We start from the raw sequence: 24,202 nt of genomic DNA, 5'->3' as shown, positions 1-24,202 counted from the left end.
TGATGAACTAAATGACTTTTAAACATTTTCCCTAGGTTATTGTTGCTTTGTTAAAAAATCGTTATCTAATATTTGTCATAATGTGTTTCATGTGACCATAAACAAAAATTCACTCTTTCTGCGAGGTTGCTAGGGCACACCACCTCGCATACGAAAAGTTGCAGCAAATATTTAACTACACGAACGTCATAGCTTGTCAAATTTTCAAAAATACAGCAGTCAAAACTATGTCGTTATCGAAATCTAAATGCACCAGATGCGAAGAAAGTTGCGGCAAGGGGAAGGCGAGCGTTGATGTGATAAGAAAGCTAGAAGCGGCTTTTGATAAACTTGCAAGTTCGAACTCGACGTCGTTACTGAAAAGGTACCTAACTCGAACCATTTTCGATGACCTCAAAACTCGAAAAACTTCTTTCGGATCTACCCTCCTAGATTGTATCCAATCAGGTAATTATTTAAAATCTAATTTAAAATCGGGCTAAACGAATGACTACCCTGCTTAATATCTTATGTGAATCCTGCATGCAGTAGTTATTATATATGTACGAGGTGTGAACAAAAAGTAAGGTACCTTTGAAGTTTTATCACAAAGTATTTATTTATTTATCAAAATTAATGTTGCTCCCCTCAAAGTAACCCCGCCAGATATAATACACTTGTGCCAAAGTTTTTTCCAATCCTCGAAGCGCTTCTGGCCTTGAGTTCTTCCAGCGATTTTTCTTTATCTCCTCAATTATGCCAAACCTCCTTCCTTTCATGGGTTTCTTGGGTTTTGGGAATAGGAAAAAGTCGCAGGGGCCATATTCGGTGAATATGGTGGCTGAGGTTTTGTTTTTGGCCATAAAAGTTAGACACAAGCAACGATGCAGTATCGTGATGCAAAATCCATGTATTGTTTTCCCACCATTCGAAAACGGCCCATAACTTTATTGACCGTACGACCTTGTCGTAAGAAGTCTTGATGTGCTAATCCATGATAATCAAAGAAAACAGTAAGCACAGTAAAGTGCCACTTTAAGACCTCAGCTTCGATGTAAATGTAATGTAAGTAGATTGTTTTCCTGCTGTTTATGCAAAAATGTATCCCAAAAGTAATGGCCTTAGAAAAAGTATAGTGTGCAGCACCACTAGTGTATTAAATACTTTCTCTGCGCTCACTGCTCGTGCGAAAAAAAATTCGTGACTAAAATGTCGTTTATTTAACTAGTCGCCAACTATACTATTAAGTAAAAAGTAAGAGGCAAAAGAAAACTTAAAGGTGATGTTCAAGTATCATTTCTCATTTTTTGTAATTATTTAAATTTTAAATTGAACAAATTTGAATAGCATGAACAATAAATTTAAAAAAATATTAGCCCGCTTCGCAGATTTCGTTAAGAAGAAAGTTCGAAGATCAACTATGGAATGATATCGTTGTTTGTAATACAAACGGTTAAAAAATGATTTGATTTATAGTAGTTTAGTTGCCGATTTAAATGTTTTGAAGAGAATAACTATCAGTTCTGCTTATTTTTGCTTTCCATAGTTTTTTTATATCTTCAATTTTGGCCAGTTGCTGTCTAGTTATCGTCAATTAATCGATCACCTGGTTATATATATTTTGGAAAAGACAAATTTTATGGACTGCAAATATACAGCTTTATCCATTTAAAAGACATAAGCATGGTTTATAACCCAAAACCCAAAAATATGTTAAAAAGTTTATCTATGTTACTGTAATTTATGGAAAACATTAACGAAAAAGAAGCACGCACGCACACGCGCGCGCACTCACACGCACTAGAATTAACGGACACGTACTGCAAAAGTACCTAAAAATATAAATGCGAGATTATAAAAAAGTCGAAATGTTACCCTGCTCCACTCTAACTCTCCTCCTCGCCATACTCACAAAAAATCGTAGAAAAGAACACTGCACCTATATAGATGTCTAGCGGTAGCCCGCTTGTAACGCACGTTGAGCATACGCAATTGATTGTCTCCTTCCGCAGGACTAGAAAATTTTGATTCATCAATCGGTGTATACGCTGCGGATCCAGAATGTTACTCCCTTTTTGCTGAACTTTTCGATCCCATCATAGAGGCGTATCACGGCTTCAAAAAATCAGATAGGCAGCCTCCAACTGCTTGGGGACCCGTAGACACTTTCGCAAATTTGGACCCTAAAGATGAATACATCGTGTCGACTAGAATAAGATGTTGTCGCACCGTTAAGGGCTATCCCTTTAACCCTTGCATGGCCGCGGATCACTATCGGGAAATAGAACGACAAATAGTTTCGGTGCTCAACGAGTTGTCAGGTGAGAAGTAAGGAACTGGGAGCTGCTGACAGAAATTTTGAATGTTAGATCAATGCAGCTGCTAGAATAACAAATTATTCACTGATCAAGAGTGAGCAAAGTGTCAATTAATGACGTCAGCTTTGTTACCCAAGCCACGGTCGCGAGCTGCATAGGACATTTCCGGAACTTTAGTCACGGGGTTCGGAGCGATCAGCTGTTTTCGGTAGATTTTAGCCACGGTTGGTATTTTAACGTTTGTCAATTCTGAGGGGGACGTCATGCGTCATTCAGTAACTATTCATGTTGTTTTGCAAAAACGTCTCCAAAAATTAACGGCCTTAGAAAAAAACATTTTTAACCTAACCCATATTGTGAATGAGAATTGATTTCATCATTCCGGACCAGAAGGTGAAAATAAAAAAGTTTTTAGAAACTACATCCATACTACATTATAAAAATTTAATTTTTTTTTGTAATAAATTTGTGCATGAACTATTTTTTACTTATTACCATTACCACACCAAATTTTTAAGAAGTATTGCCCTAAGAAGAAACATTCGTGAAGATGTTTTATCATATTTCTCAAAAAAATCAGAAAAACTAAAATCATAACCGTTGTAAAAAACATATTCCTGAATCCTACGTCCATAAAGAAAAAATATATAATAAAAACAAAAAAAAATGGAAGTATCAGGTAAAATGGATATCAATATATTCTTAGTAGAAGCATCGGATGAACATCTTCTTATGACCAGACCAACGTGTTTTTGATTATGAGGTATACTGGAGCGTGTTGATTTTATTTAATTGACGACATAAGAGACAACCTATGCTTTTGGTTAACATTCCAAACACCAAAGAAATAATCCAATAATTAATGGAGAAAAATAACTAAATTTATCTAGAAAGTGGATAGGCTTACGCTCTCTTTATTCGTTACAATAAAGGAAAATGTAATCAATAAGCCCTAGGCATACATAGAATAGATAAAGCTCCTTTCGAAAGATCTGCTTGGTTAAACGTGAGGAATACATAGACAATATCCTGAATCAGGCAGTTCAGACACAGTTACTATATCACAAACTCATTGTAATATAAGTAGTTCCAAAAATCTGAATAAAACAAATAATTTAGAAATATTTAAATCATCCGATCTATCTCAAGCAGTGAGTAAAGTATCGAAAAATGACGTTTTAAAGCGACACCTTGCGCACGCTCGATCAGTGCATAATAATTAAAAATAAGGAACCAAATAAGTACATAAATAATTAGAGCTTTAAACGATTACGTGAAATCCATGTTGCTATAAGATAATACAGTGGCCTTACTACGGTAAAAATTGATGCCGCATGCGTTACCCCCAACTGACTGATTTGCTACATTGCCGCAATTTTTCTGGAAAATTTATTAATTTTTAAAAGAATGCATCATTAATCTCTGAAATCCGAACATCATTGGCAACGCCGAGGTAAGTAATTACTATAGTCCTAGTCTGTGCCCTGTGCCAATATTTCTGTACCGTACTCAGAAACTTCTATAATTTGTGCTTTCAATACTTTGTTCTTTCACGAAATTACAACAAATGTGGCAAATATTATAATAGGATGTTAAAGAAACGGTGGTACCTATATATTTGATATTTAACAAACTGGAAAATAGACTTACACACATATTTACATGTTTACATATTTACAGATACACTTAAATAGCTACGAAGAATGTTCGGGTAATATACAGGAAAAATAAGAAAGCAATTAAGCTACAAGTTGAATTTTTACTTTAACAAGCATAAGAAATACTCCTTGTCTATAGGAGGTGCTTCTTGAATATTTTTTCACTTAGATGTTTCATGTGCAATATCTAGCAGCTCAAAGCTCAAATGGAGGTTAAACCTACATGTTTATCAAAAAACTAACGCTTTGCGCCGATTAGGGATATTCCGATACTAGTAAATACGAGTAGGTACTCGATACTTTTGATTCGATACCAAGTATTTATAGCATTGAATCAATCAATCTTGCGATACTTACTCGGTATCGAAACAAAAGTATTTGGTATCAAATCGAATCAGCCTCATTATTAAAAAAAAAAACCGAACGCATCAGGCAAACATAATCTCTATCTGATCTATGGTAACGCGTTGTCTCACGCCAGCCAAGCCGAACTCGTCCGACTTCATTCGACCGAGCCCGAGCCAAACGCGAGAAAGACGTCCGCCCTTCATTTTTTTCATTGTCAACCAACATAAATTGTGAAACATACAAGAGATTGCTTACGAATAATTTTATTTATTGTAATCATCGGCTTATTATTCTTATGTTATCATGGAGATTTTTGTTTAAAGTACGTGTTTAACGTGACGCAAACGTTTATAATAAAAGTTTTCTTTTCCTTCTTAGTTTTGTTTTAATTATTGTCCTTCAACGTTCATTGTTAGTTTCCTTAAAATAAATAAAAAAATAATGAAGTGTTAAAAGTATCGATATGAGTAAGTAACGATACTTTAGGTGTATTTATTTGGGTAGTATCGAAAAAAGATTTGAGTACTATCGAAATGAGTAGGTATCGATACTTTAATGGTATCGGAACATCCGATTTACAAAATAATAGCTTACATCAAAAAATACATGTAGACATTGCATAGTATCTACAGGGCTTGAAGAACAAAAACAATTCTGCATTGCTTTTCCAGACCTTATCTCCTCTTTTGCTTGAGAATTTAATAAGATTTCGACATATTTTGAGAAAATACTGCCGTAAAAATGCCGCATCTAAAACCAAATTTGAAATCTTTGGCATGCGCACTCAGAATGGACCTTCTCAAAAAAAATTATATAGTGGCTTCATGAGTTCCTGTATTGTCAGCATAGGCAGGGCCTCTATATCTCTAGTAGCTATATGGTGAAATTTGTAAGAGAACCACCCAAAACATTGCATTCTGTTCTTTAGGAGAATACAGAGGAATTTATCATCCGCTAACGGGAATGCCGAAAGACGTTCAGCAAAATCTGATCGACAGTCATTACTTGTTTAAAGAAGGTGACCGATTTTTGCAATCCGCAAACGCGTGCAGACACTGGCCAACTGGTAGGGGAATATTTTTCAACGACAAAAAGACTTTCCTCGTGTGGGTATGCGAGGAGGATCATCTGCGAATCATGTGCATGCAGCCCGGCGGCAATGTCGGCGAAGTTTATAGAAGACTGGTCGGTGCTGTCACAGAACTGGAGAAAAAGCTAACTTTTATTAGGAGCGACAGATTTGGATATGTTACATTTTGCCCCACAAATTTAGGTAAGTTGGCGAACGTCAGTGTAGAAGGATCCTTCAATATTAATGGTTTAAAAATTAACCCCATAGTTTTTTCGAATTGCCAACAATAAATAAAATTTACATTTCGAAGAATAAAAATTATCTGTTATTAATAAAATTGGATACTCGGAAAATGGAATGAATTTTAATTTTGATAATGTTGAACTAAATATTTCTTTGGATTCTGCAAATAGTAAATATTTTATTACGCGTTAAAATTCAAAAAATTTTGAGAATTTGTGTTTCATTGGAAAAAAAGTACTCTCCGGCCGGGAATCGAACCCGGGTCTCCCGCGTGACAGGCGGGGATACTGACCACTATACTACTGCCTGCCAGCTGGGGCTGAAACTCAACCTAGCGAAGTGCGGCCTATATACGAGAGCGGCCTCAAACCCTACCCAAGCACTCGAGGCGCCTTTCCTCCCGGAAGTCCGCGAGGGGTATAAGTACCTTGGACTGGACCAGCTGGAGCGAGACACGATGGCGAACTACGATAAGATAGAGGAGGCCATGCAGGAAACACTGGAGAGAATCCTCAGTTCGAAGCTCATAAACAACACGGTCATCCCCGCGGTCATCCATGTAACCGGCAACATATATCCGGACGAGAAACGAAGCTCCTCTCTCAAGAAGTGCCGCGACCTCGACACCAAGGTTCGGAAAAAACTGGTCGAACACAACGTCAAAGGCAAAACCTCGTCCAACGCGGGGATATATCTGCCAACCGACAGAGGGGGTCTGGGTATAAGATCTATCGAATTTGAAACCGAAAAATGCTTCCTCAGAAAGGGCATATACATGCGTAAGCATGAACATCTGGAAGAGGGGCGCGAATGGTGCCAAGCACTAAAAAGAGGCGGATGCAGGAACCCGTTGTCCGATATGGAATGGGTGGCCGGCAAGTACGGCCTAGACATCAATTTTGAAGAGGACCTTAAGAAATCAGTAAAGAGGGCGATCGACGCAATGGAGAGGAGGTTTCTGGAGGATCTGCAACAGGAATGGTCTAGAAACATGCATTACGGGAAGGTAGTGCTCCAGGAACACCCCAAAATCTCTTTCCCCGCCCACAAATCACCGCACCTGGACAGTTGGCGCAGGACAATACTCCTCACTGCGTCCGAAGAACAAATCCACGGCTTAGGGTCGAATCCGTGCCGCAGAAAATGCCGACAGGGTTGCAATCGAGACGAGACCGCCTACCATGTCGCCTCTGCCTGCACAACGGAAGCGTACATCACACGCCACGACTACGCAGTGCACTGGACCATAAAAACCATCCTGAAGAGTCTAAAAGCTCCCAGACAGGCCACCAGAGGCCTCCAATTTGGCAAGGCCACTTGCCACATTGACTTCGAAGCACGAGGCAGAAGCATTTCCGTAACAGCAGGTCACAAGCTCCTTACAGAAAAGCAATTACATCACAATAAACCGGACATCGTGGTCCGTCTCTCCAACCCGGAGGAGATATTCGTCTTTGAAGTAGCCGTGTCCCACATCCAGAACTGGAGGAACCAAGAGCATCTTAAGAGGACCCGATATGCAGTAAATTCTGTAGCCCACGTAACAGAGTCCGACTTATCCACCCTGGCCAGGGACCTAAACCTGGTGTCGGAACTGCAGAAAATCTACAGGTGCCCAGTAAGACTGGGTATCTTCGTCGTGGGCTGTTATGGAGAAATTATAGCAACAGATGAGCACAAGGAGTTCTGTAACATCCTCAGGAGCGGTCTCCGGGTTTCAGCCAGGGACCTGCAGGTGCTGATTAACAGAGCCAGCTACAGCGTGGCAGTATCCACCACGAATCTTATTCTTAAGAGACTTCGCGATACTTGACTTACCTGTTATGCTTGCCGATATATGTACGTCTGCCTGACTTTCGTCGCGGTGCCGTCCCTTGCCGTACTGTGTTCATAGTCACTAGGACCTAATTAATTTTAAATTGTTTGTTTTTGCCATGTACAATATTATATGTATATAAGGTAAAGGCTTAAATAAAGACTATATACTACCGAAGACTATGAAAATTGTTTAATTAAACGATTAATAATTGTACAGACTACGATAAGATAGAGGAGGCCATGCAGGAAACACTGGAGAGAATCCTCAGTTCGAAGCTCACTACCATGCAAAAGAGCACACTAATAAACAACACGGTCATCCCCGCGGTCATCTATGTAACCGGCGACATATATTCGGACGAGAAACGAAGCTCCTCTCTCAAGAAGTGCCGCGACCTCGACACCAAGATTCGGAAAAAACTGGTCGAACACAAGGCAAAACCTCGTCCAACGCGGGGATATATCTGCCAACCGACAAAGGGTGTCTGGGTATAAGATCTATCGAATTTGAAACCGAAAAATGCCTCCTCAGAAAGGGCATATACATGCGTAAGCATGATAATCTGGAAGAGGGGCGCGAATGGTGCCAAGCACTAAAAAGAGGCGGATGCAGGAACCCGTTGTCCGATATGGAATGGGTGGCCGGCAAGTACGGCCTAGACATCAATTTTGAAGAGAACCTTAAGAAATCAGTAAAGACGGCGCTCGACGCAATGGAGAAGAGGTTTCTGGAGGATCTGCAACAGGAATGGTCTAGAAACATGCATTACGGGAAGGTAGTGCTCCAGGAACACCCCAAAATCTCTTTCCCCGCCCACAAATCACCGCACCTGGACAGTTGGCGGAGGACAATACTCCTCACTGCGTCCGAAGAACAAATCCACGGCTTAGGGTCGAATCCATGCCGCAGAAAATGCCGACAGGTTTGCAATCGAGACGAGACTGCCTACCATGTCGCTTCTGCCTGCACAACGGAAGCGTACATCACACGCCACGACTACGCAGTGCACTGGACCATAAAAACCATCCTGAAGAGTCTAAAAGCCCTCAGACAGGCCACCAGAGGCCTCCAATTTGGCAAGGCCACTTGCCACATTGACTTCGAAGCACGAGGCAGAAGCATTTCCGTAACAGCAGGTCACAAGCTCCTTACAGAAAAGCAATTACATCACAATAAACCGGACATCGTGGTCCGTCTCTCCAATTCGGAGGAGATATTCGTCTTAGAAGTAGCCGTGTCCCACATCCAGAACTGGAGGAACCAAGAGCACCTTAAGAGGACCCGATATGCAGTAAATTCTGTACCCCACGTAACAGAGTCCAACTTATCCATCCTGGCGAGGGACCTAAACCTGGTGTCAGAACTGCAGAAAATCTACAGGTGCCCAGTAAGACTGGGTATCTTCGTCGTGGGCTGTTATGGCGAAATTATAGCAACAGATGAGCACAAGGAGTTCTGTAACATCCTCAGGAGCGGTCTCCGGGTTTCAGCCAGGGACCTGCAGGTGCTGATTAACAGAGCCAGCTACAGCGTGGCAGTGTCCACCACGAATCTTATTCTTAAGAGACTTCGCGATACTTGACTTACCTGTTATGCTTGCCGATATATGTACGTCTGCCCGACTTTCGTCGCGGTGCCGTCCCTTGCCGTACTGTGTTCATTGTCACTAGGACCTAATTAATTTTAAATTGTTTGTTTTTGCCATGTACAATATTATATGTATATAAGGTAAAGGCTTAAATAAAGACTATATACTACCGAAGACTCTGATAAATGAGAGGCGTGCGCACGAGATCTCCGTAAAAATCCAGGTTTCGGTGATTACACAACGGAAATTCCTTGCGCAACAGCTACACCGTAATGAAAATTGTCCTATTAACACTTCTAAATAAATTTGAAAAAGGGCAACATAGATCGAGATGAAAAACGAAACGTCACTATGAAGAGGTGATGCTCGACATCATGGTTCGGAAAAAATTGTCCGAACACATCAAGAGCAAAACCTCATCCAACGATCTGGAGAAATCTGATCTGTGAAGAGGGTGCTCGAGGCAATTAAGAAAAGGGTTCTGGAAAATGGGAAACAGGAGTGGCCCAGAAATAGGCATTTCGAGATAGTGATGCTCTAGGTGCATCCCAAAATCTTTTCCACGCATAAATCTTAAGAACAGCCTCCATGCCTCGACCAAGGACCTCAAGGTACTGATTAAAAGAGCAAGCGACAGCGTGACAGTCTCCAACACAAATCTTATTATGAATGGACTGCGATAATTAGTTGTGATACTTTTCAAAAATCTACTTTTGATTTTAGATTTTGATACTCTTTTTTCTCAAAGAAACTTCCACAAGCTACTGTAGTAATATTTACAAAACTTCTGGATTCATCCTGCGTCGGTTGTTTTTGAGTCGAACTTGCTAACGTTTCGCCAATCACCCAGTTGGCTTATTCAGAGCTTGACTAAAACTGGCTCGCCTTTTACTTTATTTACTGCTTATGTATTTCTTGAGGGGGCGGAGTTAAATGAAGCGCATAATCATCATCTCCCATGACTGATTCCCATATTGGTGATAGTTAAAGACCTGAATCGCGGTTAAGATTGTTAGGTTGCTTCTAGATTTCTATAAATTACCGGATTTTTCGTTGGAAGAAGAATTGATTACACGCAAGAATTTTAGTTTAATCGAATAAAATTTTATGTCCGGTTTCGTGATTGTGTTCGGCAACTGCTGATGAGTTTATTTGTCTTAATTTTAAGGCTCCCCTCATGTTCTTTGAGCCAAGTTGATATTTTTTGTCCGGTCTCTCCAATATATGCAGTAAACCCATGGCATCTCAAATGGAATTTTGTCTTTGACGGATCGAATATGTTGAGAGATTTTTGGACAAGTGGTATCTGGTTGTGACGTTATATTGCTTAAGAATTTTTGATATGTGGTCGGCGATGTTTTGGATGTAAGGAAGGACAACAGTCGCATGTGTAGGATCGCTTTCGGACTCATTGCTATTGGAAGGTTGTGTTGAAGTGTATTTTGTCATGGAATATTTTAAGAAAATTGTGGATAACGTTATGGTCTCTACAAGGTAACAACAAGGTCAGTGTACAGTATAACCTTACCAGTTTCAGTCGGTGATCTTCTTACTTTCTGCTTTTGCGCTTGGTGTCCTCTCCATAAAGGCTTGCTAATTTTTCCAAGAAGCTTCCACAGGCTACTGTAATACTATTTACAAAACTTCTGGATTCCTCCTACTACTATTTCTAAAAATTGTTCTGTGTTCACAGTCACTAGGACCTAATTAATTGTCAATTGTTTGCTTTTGCTCTGAAAGAGAACACCCGCCTCCGATAATCGAGGTTTTCTTGGGTTTTTAACGGATTTTGTTCTTGAAAATGTTATGTATAAAGGCAAAACTATCAATAAATAACATGGAGTACCACAGATTCTGACATTTTGAATATACGTGCTTGCTGAGGGTAAAAATCGCTTAAATACTTCAAAAACATATTTTACGGAGGTGCGAAAATTACCCAAAAATATTTGGAAAGGGCGATTTGAAAAATAATAACAATTAAATTGAAAAAAGTACTCTCCGGCCGGGAATCGAACCCGGGTCTCCCGCGTGACAGGCGGGGATACTTACCACTATACTACCGAAGACTCTGTAAAATTTTGTTTTGGCTGTTAGAATCGCAGTTCTTGTTGGCTTTTGCAATTAATTTTTGTAAATATCGATTTAAAATAGCTACCAATGTTACTCAAAAGACGTCCTTAAACAAATAAAAATGCAATCTTCTATGCCGTTTATGTCCTTCAGTGCGGAATTAGTTACACTGCTTTTAAAATAGACACCGAAACTGAAATATTCATGAAATTTTTTACAAGGTATTTACTAATTTTGTGTTTACACTAACAACATTTTAAATTTAAAGATAAGATTTATTTTTTATTTGAGTACCTACTCTATGAAGTGTTTTCCGTTAAATACGAATGCGAATCCCTATAGTAAACATTTTTTGTTTGAAATTTGCGTATCATCCTCTTCGCAAACCTTCCTGAACGTACGATTTTAATTGTGGGGCATGTTTCATTGTTGGAAATATAGCGCCATGCAAATTTTATGGACAATTAAATTTCGCTAATTTGTATTCACTAGATATTAATTATGGGGACCAAACAAAACGCAAATTAAAAAAATGTTTTTTTTTATTTTGGAAACCTACTATGCACATTTCAATTCGTTATTAAGTTAGTTTGTTAGTTAAGTTAGTAGACTACATTTTTCTTTGCCATATTTATTTGAATTCATTTATTAGCTTTTCATATTTATTTACTCAAAATTTGTCTCCTAATATTTCTTGAAAAATTCATATCTCAAAAAAGAAACGCAATCCAATATAATTTGCACAAAATACTTAAGGATATATTATAAAATATTGTCAAAATTGCTGCCAAGACTTTTTAAAATACTTTTTTGAAGGAACTGCTTACGAATACTATAAACATAATTGTAATTCTGCATTAGTCGAAGACTAATGAGGGAAAAAGAGAGATGGGACAAAAACAAATGTAATTTGCTCGAAATATTCGACAATGTGTGGCAACGTTTAATAATATGGATATACAGTCAAAGAAGAAGAAGAAAAGCGATATAAAATAAATTGCATTTAAAAAATGTTAACGTTTTGTTTGGTGTTAATACGTTACTTTCATATGATTCGAAAATTGTAGTTTTTAAGCTGATAAAGTTAAAAGGTATAAACATGTTAGGAATATTTCCTAAGTAGGATCCGGATCCCATATGACTCTAAAACCTGCACTGCGTTTAAAAAACTACCGCTAACAAAATGTGCCATTAAATTAAAACTATTTGGGGTATATTTCTGCAATTATCTCAACTCATCGGGGTGCGCCGTATAGCTACTGGAGATATAGAGGCCCCACCGGTCGTGTGAAATAAACTCGTGAGTTAAATGCCGTTTACCGCACTTGTTGCATAATATACTATTACTGAAAACATTCGATTGCTCCCAAATCCGTGCGGTAAAATCCCGGAAATGTCCGAAGTAGCTCGGATTCATGGGAAACGAAACTGACTTGGTTAAGTGACGCTTCCCGCACGCTAGATCGGTGGGTAATTAGGTATTTTACAGACGGGAGTAGAAAAACTTTTTAACTCACTCGTTTATTAAAAACTCATGAGTCAAATGCCGTTTACTGCACTTGTTGCGTAATATACTATTTTTCACTAATAATACCATTAGAGGTCAAGGTGCTGTGAATTTGTTGTCAGTAACACGTAAGTGAAAGTAAGTGATTTTGTTGACAGATTTGTTGATAGATTTCCATAGCAACACATGTTTCTATAAACATTTCCAATATAATTCGCTGTTGGGTATCCACCTTGAAAAACTTCCACGAAAATCCATGCGTTGCCATGATGATCTTTCAAAAAAACACGTTTTGATTGGTTAAAAATTTCAGGCATGGAATTTACTCCACTGACCATAGTAGGCCCAGTATTTTTAGCGTCGCTTCGATAAGCTTCCTTTTGTACTTTTAGGCTAGGTTCTATATAAAAAAACCATATCAATTATGTACTGAAACAGTTGAATCCTGTGCCGCGAATGTTCGTGATGATGGTTACTCTATCTTCTAGGAGTTTGCCGTATTTCCTGTTGGCTTTAATTAATTCAAGTTTGGGCGACGGAGATGGACGGATAATTTTCTCGAAAAATGACGATGATTCCTATGACGTCATCGTGAACTCTGACCTGAACGACGACGTGCCGCGCTGGCTCTTTGGAAGCAGCTTTTTCGGTTTGCCTTACGGTTGGAGGTACAATGACGACATCACAGCTACCATCAGAATGGACCGAGACCGTTATCAAATTGTGGCAGACCTTAGATTTTTCGAGGGTGATAGTGTCAAAGTGAAGATTACAAGTGGAAATTCCATCACCGTATACGCCAAACAAAAATACCGAAATGAGTACGGAAGGTCTACTTCGAAATCATTTAACAGAAAGTTCTCCGTTCCTAGGACTTACAACGTCAATAGAATGGAAGCTCGACTGTCTTCGTCGGGCGTTTTGACCATAAACGTACCAAATGATAGAGATAGAGACACCATTTTATTCTCCAACTCTGGATACCGGAACATTTACTATTGAAATTGGTATTTTTACCTGTAATTTGAGTACCAAAAGAAGCAAATAAATAAGATGGAAAATTTGAGTTTTTGTTAATATACATTATTAATGTGTCTCTTGCAGTACAATCCTGTTCGAAAGTAACTCCTTTCAGCGTAAAATGTTTTTTCGAACTTCAAGATTATTTGTTGCTTTGAAGATCAATTTTTACATTTTTGTATGCTCTTGAAAAATCGATGCTGTTTATGCCGAAAAATATGATATGATGAAATAAAATATTGTACTGGAGTTAATTCAGTTTAGTTATATTTTAGAGTTTTGGCGATCTATCTGATTAAGGATGGCGTTACAAATTTGTGTAATTAATTATATGGTTATAATTTGGAGTAATGGAAAATAATTACTAATTCTATACATGATGTGTTATTGACCATTTGTCTTGCACCTTCAAAATATTTTGAAGCTTTAGGTATGGGATAATGTAGCTGATCCACTTAGAAGATTAATCCTTTTTGGAATATTTGATGGTGTCGATTGCATCGTTTTTTTCCATTTGTAAATTAATTTAATCGTTTTTTGTTTGGTTGGATCACACTCTTACACAGAACCAAGGTTTTGTGATTAATTTTAATTAATTAATGTAAGCAAATGTCGTGTGAACATAATTTTAAAAGATTATTTTGGTAATTTTAGGTAATACAAATGTTTTGTGTGATTTTTAGGTACAACAATTAGAGCTTCGGTGCACATAAAATTACCGAAACTGGCTTCAAATATGGACAAATTGAAGAACTTGGCGGAGAAATACCACTTGCAGGTTCGTGGTACTGCCGGTGAACACACTGAGTCTGAGGGGGGCGTCTACGATTTATCGAACAAAAGACGGCTGGGACTTACGGAACACGAAGTTATGAAGGAAATGTATACCGGTATTTCGGAAATTCTCAAGCACGAAAAGTCGGCGAAGTGATTGAAATTTGAGAATTGTCAATAATCAAAGCTGTTTTTTAAATACACGATATTTAGTGCAATTTTAGTAGTATTGCGGCTTACTTGGAGAGGAGATATATATGGAGAATATATATATATATATATATATATATATATATATATATATATATATATATATATATATATATATATATATATATATATATATATATATATATATATATATATATATATATATATATATATATATATATATATATATATATATATATATATATATTGCAAACCAAATAAAAGTGCTAAATACAAGATCTTCCATTAAAAAAAATATTTTTTTAAATTAAAAAATATATATTTTTTAATTAATAAAAAAACGTTTTTTTACTTCTATCTGTGACCACCCCGTATAATATATTTTCGCCATAGATAAGTCAAAGCATGAAATTATTAACCACTTCCATGCATCCATAATAAAAATTCCCAATTTTAGTTTTCAAGTATAAAAAAACACATTTTTCCAAAGAGCTGTTTTTCCGCAAATAAAAAAGTAAAGTTTATTTTTGTCAACAAGTATGACACTAAGGAACAAAAGTTAAATACAAAATTTTTTGACCCTAAGTACATATTTTATTTTGAGTATTTTTTTAAAATGCAATACTATAAATTATTTTGTTTATTTATTTATTTATTTATGGTTTGGGACTTAATTCTCTAAATTAAATTTCGTATGCAATGTAATTTCAAAAAATACTTAAAATCAAGCGAATAATTAATATTTTAAAAAATACTCATAGCATTTAAAAGAATAAAGTTGATTACCGTCCTGGCACAACGGAACTCCCTGTATACATAAAGATTATGTAAGTAAAACACTTTTTGTATTTAACTTTTTTTAGTCAGTGTCGTACTGATTGGGATAAATTACAGGAGCCTCTTAAATGGACCACCCTGTACAATTGTTTAGGGAATCGATATGTTTTACGCTAAGGCAATTGGTTTTTTAAAACATCGGCTGCATATATATTATAAATCTTCATTCCTAGATGAAGATTTATAATGTTAACATCGTTAAGTGCTTTTAGAAACATTTCAAAACATTTATTATCTCTGTGATCCAGGAAGCAGGAATAAATACACATAAATGCATAAAGATAATTAAGAAATAAGAAAATAAAGGTGAAAATGTATCAAAGAAACGAAGAATGTCAATAAAAAAAAGTTTAAGATTTACATGTAAGATTTGTTAGTTTGTTAGTTTTCAATGTCAAATATAAAGTAACAATTTTCTCTTTATTTCTTGCTAAAATTCTAGGTCATGTCTTTCCCATGTAAAATCACGACGATATAGCCCGAGTTAAAAAAAAGGCGAAGGGGAACTTGTAAAAATTTACCAGAAAATCCTGAACTGGACTGAAATGTACTAATAATAATACCTAAATTCGCTGAGCTATCGTAATGTTATAATCGTTTATTTCAAAAGTTTTTATTTATTTTTTAAATTCGCTAAAAAAATCTTATATCAAATTGCGATAGGAAAATCCTTCTTGGTATACATTTTGTTAAACTTAGATGATACGGGTATATATACGAAATAGTGCGAATCCAATGCAGTGTCGAAGTGAATTGGGAAGTTGAATTTAATAAATCCCTCTGCTATAGTAAGCGACCTTGTGGAATTATCACGTCTTTTTCCCAAGTGTCATCCCTGATAAGCAATCTAGGAAAGCATAGCCACAGCAGATTTGCTATAATGTTCTGGATTGTTGTTACCGGTATTTCACCTACGCCAATGGGCTCGGCCCCCAGTCTCCGTTCCTTTGCGGAGATAGTGTTCGGTGATTCATGAGTAGCTCGACAACGCTATCGCGACTTGCGGCGAGTTAAGTTTAATTATTTTTAAAAAATGTTGTTACGCGCTAGTGGGACATAATGTCGGTGTTGCTGGAAAACGTTACCAACTGTATGTTTTTAGCGTTCGAGGCCCTGCAGCAAGAGAAAATCGGGCTCGTCAATAAGTCCAAATTGAAGGTAAAGAATTTCATTTTAAAATTTTATGGTTATATATATATGTTGCATGATTTGAGACGCGCTTCGATAGTATGCATCTGTTTTCACACTCTTGATGGTTAATGTAGAACCTATAATAAAATGCCAAAGCTTCCTGCAATACGCGAATATTTACAATTTCTTCTACAACGTGTTTTGAGGTAAATATTTACAAAACTTTTTTTGAACAAAAGTGTTACATAGAAAACGTAGGAAAGAAATGTCATTTAAATATGAGCAAAACTATATCTCGTTTAAAATTTTGAACCGTTTCCCCACTAATAAAACATTATCTTACTGACCTTTCTTAGCACTCAAAGCCGCAGAAAATTATAGTTTCGGACTGTTAATACATTCTGATATGAATAATGAAAAACAAGTGTTAAAATAGATGCCCCTGTCCAAGGAAAACTTCTCAAAATTTGAAGCGTCTATTGAATGTGTTTTATTATTGGAATTAAAATTATTGGTTTATTAATCTTAGAGCAACAATTTTTCGTTTAATTAAAAAAATAAGTTGGTGATGACAGCTCAATAACTTTGTACGGGAAAAAAAGGTACTATGATCATCCGACATAAATAATTTACAATATTAAATTATATGTTTATAGAATTGTATAATTTGCTCCCTGATTCGAGATTAGTATACTAAGTAGATTTAAATTAAATCCCTAAAAAAATCTATATTACTGTTCTGTGATAAAAGAAAATGCTTTCCGATACGCCTCTGGCGTTGATATGCACCTATTATTAGAACTAAGAATGCCAATTTTTATTTACATTACACCCAGCCTCTGATTTAAATATTATTATTAAAATTAACAAGTACCGCGCTTTGTATATCCATTTTATTTTAAACATATTCGGTTTTTTCGATTGTCCATGTGTAAATCGATTCAAATTGTTACAGTTAAATGTTTTGCAAAGACAAGGTAAACAGATCTCTCAATGAATTGATAGTTATTTAAGCTTTATAAAAATGGATTTTAAATTCGCCTCCAAAAACTACTTCTTCCTGTGATTAGCCCCGTAATTGTAAAGTTTTAAACGTTTCATTGGTGTATTGCAAATCGGCAATTTTGAAAATAATCTAAAACATTTCATAAACATAGGTCCTACAAAGCACTCTTACCATTCTATGCGCCCCATTATTTGGATAATTCTTGAAATAAGTTTCACTTTGATGTAATTGTGGGTTTGTAGCTTGGCAACAGATTTTGGCGGAATTCTTGACGATAAAAGCTGACGTAATTTAAATTTCCCTCCGTAAAGTCAAAACTATTAATATAATCTAGCTCATTTATCCATTTTTACTTTAAACTACGCCATTTACTAAATTATTATCTAGACTAAGGCACTATTACCGTGGTAAACAATTTTGTAGACAAAGACCGCACCTCTTGTCCGCCGCGAAATTGTTTGGTCATCACCGAAATATCAAACTAAATAAAGACTTTTTTATATTGTAGCAGATGTTGCGACCTGTTTTCGATGAGATTCCCAAATATAGGCCGTGCGTATTTTAAATCACGTACGAGTTCACCTCTAGATGATTTCGCTGCAAAATGTTTCGCCAGTGTATGTCAAGGCTTTTCTCAGTCCATTACGTACCGATAATATGTAAAACACAAATAAAATATAATAAAATCGGATGTGTGTATACGTGTGCATGTGTTCGAACCATAAACGGTCGTACCGGCCTGATGTATTTACTAAATAAATTAAAGGAAACAGATTTTTAGCTGTTACGGTATTGTGAAATAAGTTAGTAAAATAATCGCCATTTCGAAGTTGCTCAAGTCATTATTGCTATTCATACAGTGCCGTTTCCTAATCGGTTTACTTTTTAAAGGTTCGAGGAAAATATTAAAATATTAAAAATGGATAATACACAGTGGCGGAGCAGATATCGCTGAAAGTAAATTAGAACAGCGTAATAAGTGAAAATGGTGTTATAAGTGGAAGCTTTTCTGTGATCCATAAATATTATCATTGCGATTAGCTGTATTAGAAACCAATTATAATTTAAACAGACGTATTTATTACTATCTTACTATTAATATCTTCCATTAAAAAACAGTTTTTGCTGTTTTTTTAAGTTTTTATCCTTCATTATAATTAGCTAAAATTGCATATACTGCATTTGTGGGCCAGATTCATTAAGAACTGTAGAAAAAGTAAACAAATATGCAATAGATCAAATTCTGTTCACTTAGATTTATTAAGTATACTTCTGGGCATTGTTATTAGAGGTGCATAAACTACTGTTGATTTGTTAAAATGTATACGACAGTTTGTGTTAATTTTATAAGAATCACTTAATATTTGTTGGGTTTTAAATATATGAAATAACTACAGACGAGTCTAAAATTATCTGTTTTGGCTATGCATGTGAACAGATATACCATCTTAGCTTTACTATAATAATTGAGTAAGTACGCGAATAGAGATACTCTAGTAAAAAATGTTAGAAACTTTTACAAAATCTAAATTCAGTAAAAAATCATATCAAATTTAATGCTTCTGTAAAAAATACTTAAATAAACCCAAAATGCGTTACTTTACTTAAGTTTTATATTTAGAAGTAGAATATTAAACGCATCGACCGTGCCTACAATAGTTCTTCCAATTTCATATTCAAAGAAAAATACTTAGGAACTACCTATGCAGTTTTTCTCTGGCAACTATTGCTTTACTAACATCAATAGTTGGTCTTTCGTTAAACTTGGCGGAATTGGAATATTGTTTTTTTGCAGAGACTGCTTGATCCAACTTTGGTTAGGTATTGTTCAGCAAGTGCACAGTGAAACGATGCATTGTCCCTTTTTATTAATAAGTGTTAATTGAATCATTATATAGCGAACTCCTTCACCATATTTTTGCCGATCTGTTTGTAGAGAAGCTTTTTTCTAGACGCTTCTTTATTAAATATCCATGTCTCGTCCAAAAATACTGGATCGAATCATGTATTTTCTCAAAAATGTCAAAAATGAGCAATACATGGTTGTTCCATCAGATATTTTGGGCTTGAAATACTGCATTTTTTCCAACAAAATTTCAACATCAATCAATTCAATTCATTAATTCAATTCAATTAATGAACCACGTGAAATATCAATACCATCGGTTTCGTGTAAATTTTTGCGTAGGAATTCTACTTTCGACTTTACGCACAAAGAAGCAGTGTCACAAAAATATGCTGCGTATATAGAATAAATTCGTATTCGTATGCTATGCTCGTATGCTTCATAAGGGGGTCTTCCGTGTGTTGCGATATGACTGGGTAGAACTTTAACTTTTTGTTCATGATCGGTTTTGATACGTCCAGAAACAAGTTTCTGCACCTATCAACCAATCATTTTCAGAAACTTAAATTGCTCGTTCATAAAAATGGAATGGTTTCAATATGGACACAGTAAATATTTGCATTGTGTATAGCGTTTAAGGGTAAAAGTGGTTTCCCCACGTTTTTTTCTCGAGTGAAATAATCCGAAATAAGTTTTAAAATAAGACCTTGCTCTTTTTCACCAAATTTTGATCTTGACGCGACTTTTGACACGGATTTCAAAACTGACAAACAAAATTCCTGTGTGAATTTATTAACTAGGTAAAGATGTAATGCTATGATGTAACTGAATAATTGCACTGACTGGGCTTTAGCTGTTTAGATTTACGCAAAAAAATGGGGTACTGTTAATAGAATTAAAAGCATACTTGTTAAACTTAAACCTATTCAGGAAAATAAAAAAAGGACTAATCATTTACGAAAACTTGATGAATTAGTATTTTCAGCCAAAGAGGTTTGCGGGTTTCTGAAAAACTGCATGCCACGAAGTTATTCACCAATGTAGTTTCTCTAACTTAATCCGATATTAAAAAAACTAAACCAAACATTTCAATGTAACCAATTAATTTCAAATAAATGAATGCAGAATCGACTAAATGCTGATGACTGTGGATTATGTAAACTGTAGCAAATATTAAAGAAAATAACGTTGTGCTGTGTCCAGTCTATAACCAGTGTATAACCTGGTAATATGCTATCCTATACTAACCAACCGAAAATTCGGCAGTAAATTGCAATCCTTTTTGCATTAGACTACCTCATACATCGCTTTCTACATTAGGATTAAAAAATCTATTTGGGACAAATCAATCACAAATCACAATAAAAAAATTGGTGTTATACTTAAAAAATCTAAGTTTTGTTTGAATAGCTATATCAAATGTAAAATTTCCTAAACCTTCCCCTACAACTTTATTTTAGCAGGTAGGAAAAAATGGTTCCGAAATTTGCTCTAGAATATGATAACATGATTAGCGAAGAAGATTAGTAAATATTATTACAGTAGCCTGCGAAAGTTCTTTGAAAAATTATTTATAATACTTCTTTCTCAAGGCAGAATTTAAAAAAATATATCACCTTCTCTTTTTCGCAGACTGATAATACTTTCCGGAATACCCCCAAGATTTATTCAGAGTGGAATAACCTTCTCTAAAATAAAACAAAACTATATCAATACTGTGACGATATGACCATTGTAATCCCTTAAAAAACTAGTGACGAAATCAATAGAAAAATTGAAATCGCTATACCAATATTTCCGACCTACTTTATAAAAAACCACCTTAAATCCTAAAAATACTTTCGCTCACAAAATTTCTACATACAGAACTTGGTCAATTAAATGTCAAAAAAACTTAATAGTTCATATATTGAAATCTTCCTTAAATACCTCTTCTCTCTTTAACATGTTCAGCAATATCCTACCATAACAGCAGCAATTTCATAAGTTGGAAAAGAGCAGTAGACTAGGCAAGAATTTTTGTCAAACAAAAAAGAGTCTTAAAAAATCTTAACTCTACATGGGGATTTATTTCCTTACTATTAACAGATATTTATTTAATTAAACTATTGATACATATTAATAGAGAATAATAAAGAAAGAAAGAAGACAAGGAACAAAAAGAACTTTTAGTTAAAAAAAATTGCCATTGCCATAAGACTTCACCTTTTCATTCCGGGCAAACATATTATAATATGAAAAGAAATATAAACGAAATTCAAAAAATATTTAAAATCTTTACTGACAACAAATGATACTTATAACTTGTCTGAATATGAAAGTCATATGAACAACAGATTTGTATTCTGTGACATATTTGGGCTCTTTGTTTGTTGGTCTTTTATTAAAAATACTCAGACTGCTATTTTTTCTGACAAAGCTTTCTCTTGTTATATCGATATTAGTGAATAAATGTTTTGGCGCGCTTCACAAAACTGAAAAATTTATCGTTTATGGTCCGCCATATGCAACACCTATCCTAATATACTTGAGCTAAAACATATAATTATTACAAGTAATTATAATTTTTTAGGTTCTGACCGCAAACATTGGCACTCTACTAGATCTTTACGGTGTTGAAAGAGGTCTAGAACATTTCCGAAGTACCACTTCGCTTCACTTCGATCAGTTTAAATACTACCTTCAAAAGGAAGTATTTTCCTCGCTACCCAACAAACTGCACTTAACAGAACTGAGAGATTTCGAAAGTCAAATATCGGAGGTAAAATTATGACACAGTGGTATAATCATAGATTCAAACGGTACCTTTTTTTAGGTTTGTTGGCTAGTTTGCCGAAAGAAGTATCTAAACCGAGAAAATCACGTTTTTACCTGTGAAGTAATATTCCAGATCTATCGGATATTTTGCGTTTTAGGAGAACTTGTTCCTGACCAACAAAATGAGAATACTTACCAGCTATTACTCCATCCAAGCGAAGTAAGTGTATAAAAGCTCCGTTTTAGTTAGATTTTTTGTGTATATTTGGATTTCAAAATAGGTGTGCAATATTGCACAAACACTGGCAGGATCCTTAGGTTGCACTTTTGACGAAGAAGATTTTACTCACCTGAGCCTTTCTATGGGCAATTTCAGACTTACTCCCTTTATCGCCGTGCTTGAGTCAAGATGTCTGACAGGAGTAAACGACCAGGTTGCTATAAGCGAGGCTGTTACGGACATTTATCAGAGAGTGGTCGAGGACGTCCTCAAGAAGGGTTTTTTGACCAAGAGAGGGTAGATTATTAGATATTTTATTTAAAAATTAACTTATCGTTCAATATGGTTTGAAGGTATATTTTCCCGACAATGAGGGAGTATTGGTTCGTCCTAAGGCCCTCCGAGCTAACCTATTACAAAACCAGATCTGAAAAAGATAAATGCGGTGCTATGGCTATTGAAAAGGATAGTCGAGTAGAGCCGGCCACAGGGTATAAGATCACCTTACATACCCCTGAAAGAACGTTTGAGTTAGGTTAGGTGATGAAATCTTTAAAAGTAATTGAATTTAATATATATTTATTTTATAGGTGCTTCTGATCATATGACAAGGCTTCAGTGGATATCAGCCCTTCAATTAGCTGCCGATCACTCCGGAAGCAACCAGAGTTTTCAAAGACTTCAAGCTGCGAAGCGACGCCTTCAACGACAAGGTCGCGTACAAGAAATGCTTAGAGCTAGGTACCTTTGGCGATAAGTTCGATACACTCATTTTGATGGCTTATAATTTTAGAGTACAACTCCAGAAGGAAAGAACTGCGAGACAAGTGGCGGAAGGACAGGCCAAGGAACTCGAAGCCGTTGTTAAAGAAGAATCGAAAAAACTGACTGAGCTGGAAGAAATTAAGAGCAAATTAGAGAAACTTCTGGAAGAGGAAACTCAAGCAAAGAGGTACGTTTATTTCATTGAAATTTTGAGATTGAGTATTTCTAACTTCTAGGGACGAAGAAATAGTTCGATCATTGCAAGCAAGAGTTCTAGCTGAAGAGTGGGAGAAAAGGGAAGAGTTGGAAAGACTTCAGCAGGAACAAAAGGTACTTCTAGAAGAGGAAAGGGGCAAACGGAAGGAATACGAAGAAAAACAAAGAGAAAAGGAGGATCAATTAAGGAGTACGTTCCATTCAGTTTTTAAAAGTACGTTATCATTACAGTTTATGCCTTAGATGCGGAAAGGAGGTTAGCTCAGTTAGAAAAGGAACGACAAGCGTTGGATAAAGAACTTAAACAAGCCAGGGAAAAAATCATTTATTCCGAAGGCAGAAAGGATCTTCTTGAAGCTCGGCTTTACGAAGTGGATCCTCTTTTGCGAGCTGGTGACTTAGACGGACAGAAAACTGAGCAGAAATATTTTTAAATAATTTTTTGCAGGTGATAGAGTTCGAAGGGCGCATTCTTTTATGCCTAGCACCAAGGAGAGGCCAGTGTTATTAGAAGTTCGGGCTGCTACCTTGAGGAGACCAAACAAAAATTAATTTCATAATTTATTTTTAAAAAAAGACTGCAAATGTGCTCATATAATAAAAAAAAACATTGTCAATTGTATATCAATCAGTAGGCAAACTATCCTCAGTATATAAAATTTTCTCTAAAATTCATTACACAAATTTTATATTTGTGTAGGATAATTAATTAACAATTGTATATTTTGACACAACTTTAACTTATAATTTATGAATATATGTTAGGGAAAGTCTATTAAACAAAGTAAATTAGTCTGTTATGCAACCTAAAATAAAACAATATTTAATAATTTAATCGTTTTTAATTATTTTTT

At 35.8% G+C, this 24,202-nt stretch overlaps 3 protein-coding genes and 1 non-coding gene across 4 annotated transcripts; 3 read left to right on the top strand and 1 right to left on the bottom strand.

Annotated features, from left to right (window-relative positions):
• The first annotated feature begins 91 nt into the window (after positions 1–91).
• LOC132699042 (arginine kinase-like) lies at positions 92–14,609 on the top strand. Its single transcript, XM_060665500.1, has 4 exons — positions 92–447; positions 1,992–2,300; positions 5,232–5,576; positions 14,309–14,609. Exons 1-4 carry the CDS (start codon positions 228–230, stop codon positions 14,554–14,556), a joined length of 1,122 nt encoding a protein of 373 aa, XP_060521483.1. The 5' UTR covers positions 92–227; the 3' UTR covers positions 14,557–14,609.
• Positions 11,023–11,094, bottom strand: Trnad-guc (transfer RNA aspartic acid (anticodon GUC)). The gene has a single exon. It is a non-coding gene; the product is annotated as a tRNA-Asp (tRNA).
• LOC132699043 (alpha-crystallin B chain-like) lies at positions 13,018–13,658 on the top strand. Its single transcript, XM_060665501.1, has one exon. It carries the CDS (start codon positions 13,062–13,064, stop codon positions 13,605–13,607), a length of 546 nt encoding a protein of 181 aa, XP_060521484.1. The 5' UTR covers positions 13,018–13,061; the 3' UTR covers positions 13,608–13,658.
• Positions 14,610–16,393: 1,784 nt separating the features above from the next.
• LOC132699287 (switch-associated protein 70-like) lies at positions 16,394–24,155 on the top strand. The gene is made up of 10 exons (XM_060665922.1): positions 16,394–16,565; positions 21,963–22,151; positions 22,206–22,367; positions 22,429–22,664; positions 22,721–22,902; positions 22,958–23,108; positions 23,161–23,319; positions 23,369–23,538; positions 23,592–23,741; positions 23,797–24,155. The coding sequence occupies exons 1-10, from the start codon at positions 16,467–16,469 to the stop codon at positions 23,898–23,900; spliced, it is 1,602 nt and encodes a 533-aa protein (XP_060521905.1). The 5' UTR covers positions 16,394–16,466; the 3' UTR covers positions 23,901–24,155.
• Positions 24,156–24,202: the final 47 nt, after the last annotated feature.

Source organism: Cylas formicarius, unplaced genomic scaffold (assembly GCF_029955315.1).
Source record: "Cylas formicarius isolate icCylForm1 unplaced genomic scaffold, icCylForm1.1 PGA_scaffold_3__17_contigs__length_32017465, whole genome shotgun sequence".
NCBI classification, from domain to species: domain Eukaryota; kingdom Metazoa; phylum Arthropoda; class Insecta; order Coleoptera; family Brentidae; genus Cylas; species Cylas formicarius.
Note: the sequence above shows the minus strand (reverse complement) of the source record. Positions and strands in the feature narration are given on the sequence as shown.

Excerpts from the sequence above, each read along its gene's own strand:
- LOC132699043 (XM_060665501.1), top strand. The coding sequence starts at position 13,062 with ATGTTCGTGATGATGGTTACTCTATCTTCTAGGAGTTTGCCGTATTTC.
- LOC132699042 (XM_060665500.1), top strand. The coding sequence starts at position 228 with ATGTCGTTATCGAAATCTAAATGCACCAGATGCGAAGAAAGTTGCGGC. Across the intron at positions 448-1,991 it reads CCTAGATTGTATCCAATCAG|GACTAGAAAATTTTGATTCA; the intron begins GTAATTATTTAA and ends CTCCTTCCGCAG. Across the intron at positions 2,301-5,231 it reads GGTGCTCAACGAGTTGTCAG|GAGAATACAGAGGAATTTAT; the intron begins GTGAGAAGTAAG and ends TCTGTTCTTTAG.
- LOC132699287 (XM_060665922.1), top strand. The coding sequence starts at position 16,467 with ATGTCGGTGTTGCTGGAAAACGTTACCAACTGTATGTTTTTAGCGTTC. Across the intron at positions 16,566-21,962 it reads TCAATAAGTCCAAATTGAAG|GTTCTGACCGCAAACATTGG; the intron begins GTAAAGAATTTC and ends ATAATTTTTTAG. Across the intron at positions 22,368-22,428 it reads TATTACTCCATCCAAGCGAA|GTGTGCAATATTGCACAAAC; the intron begins GTAAGTGTATAA and ends ATTTCAAAATAG.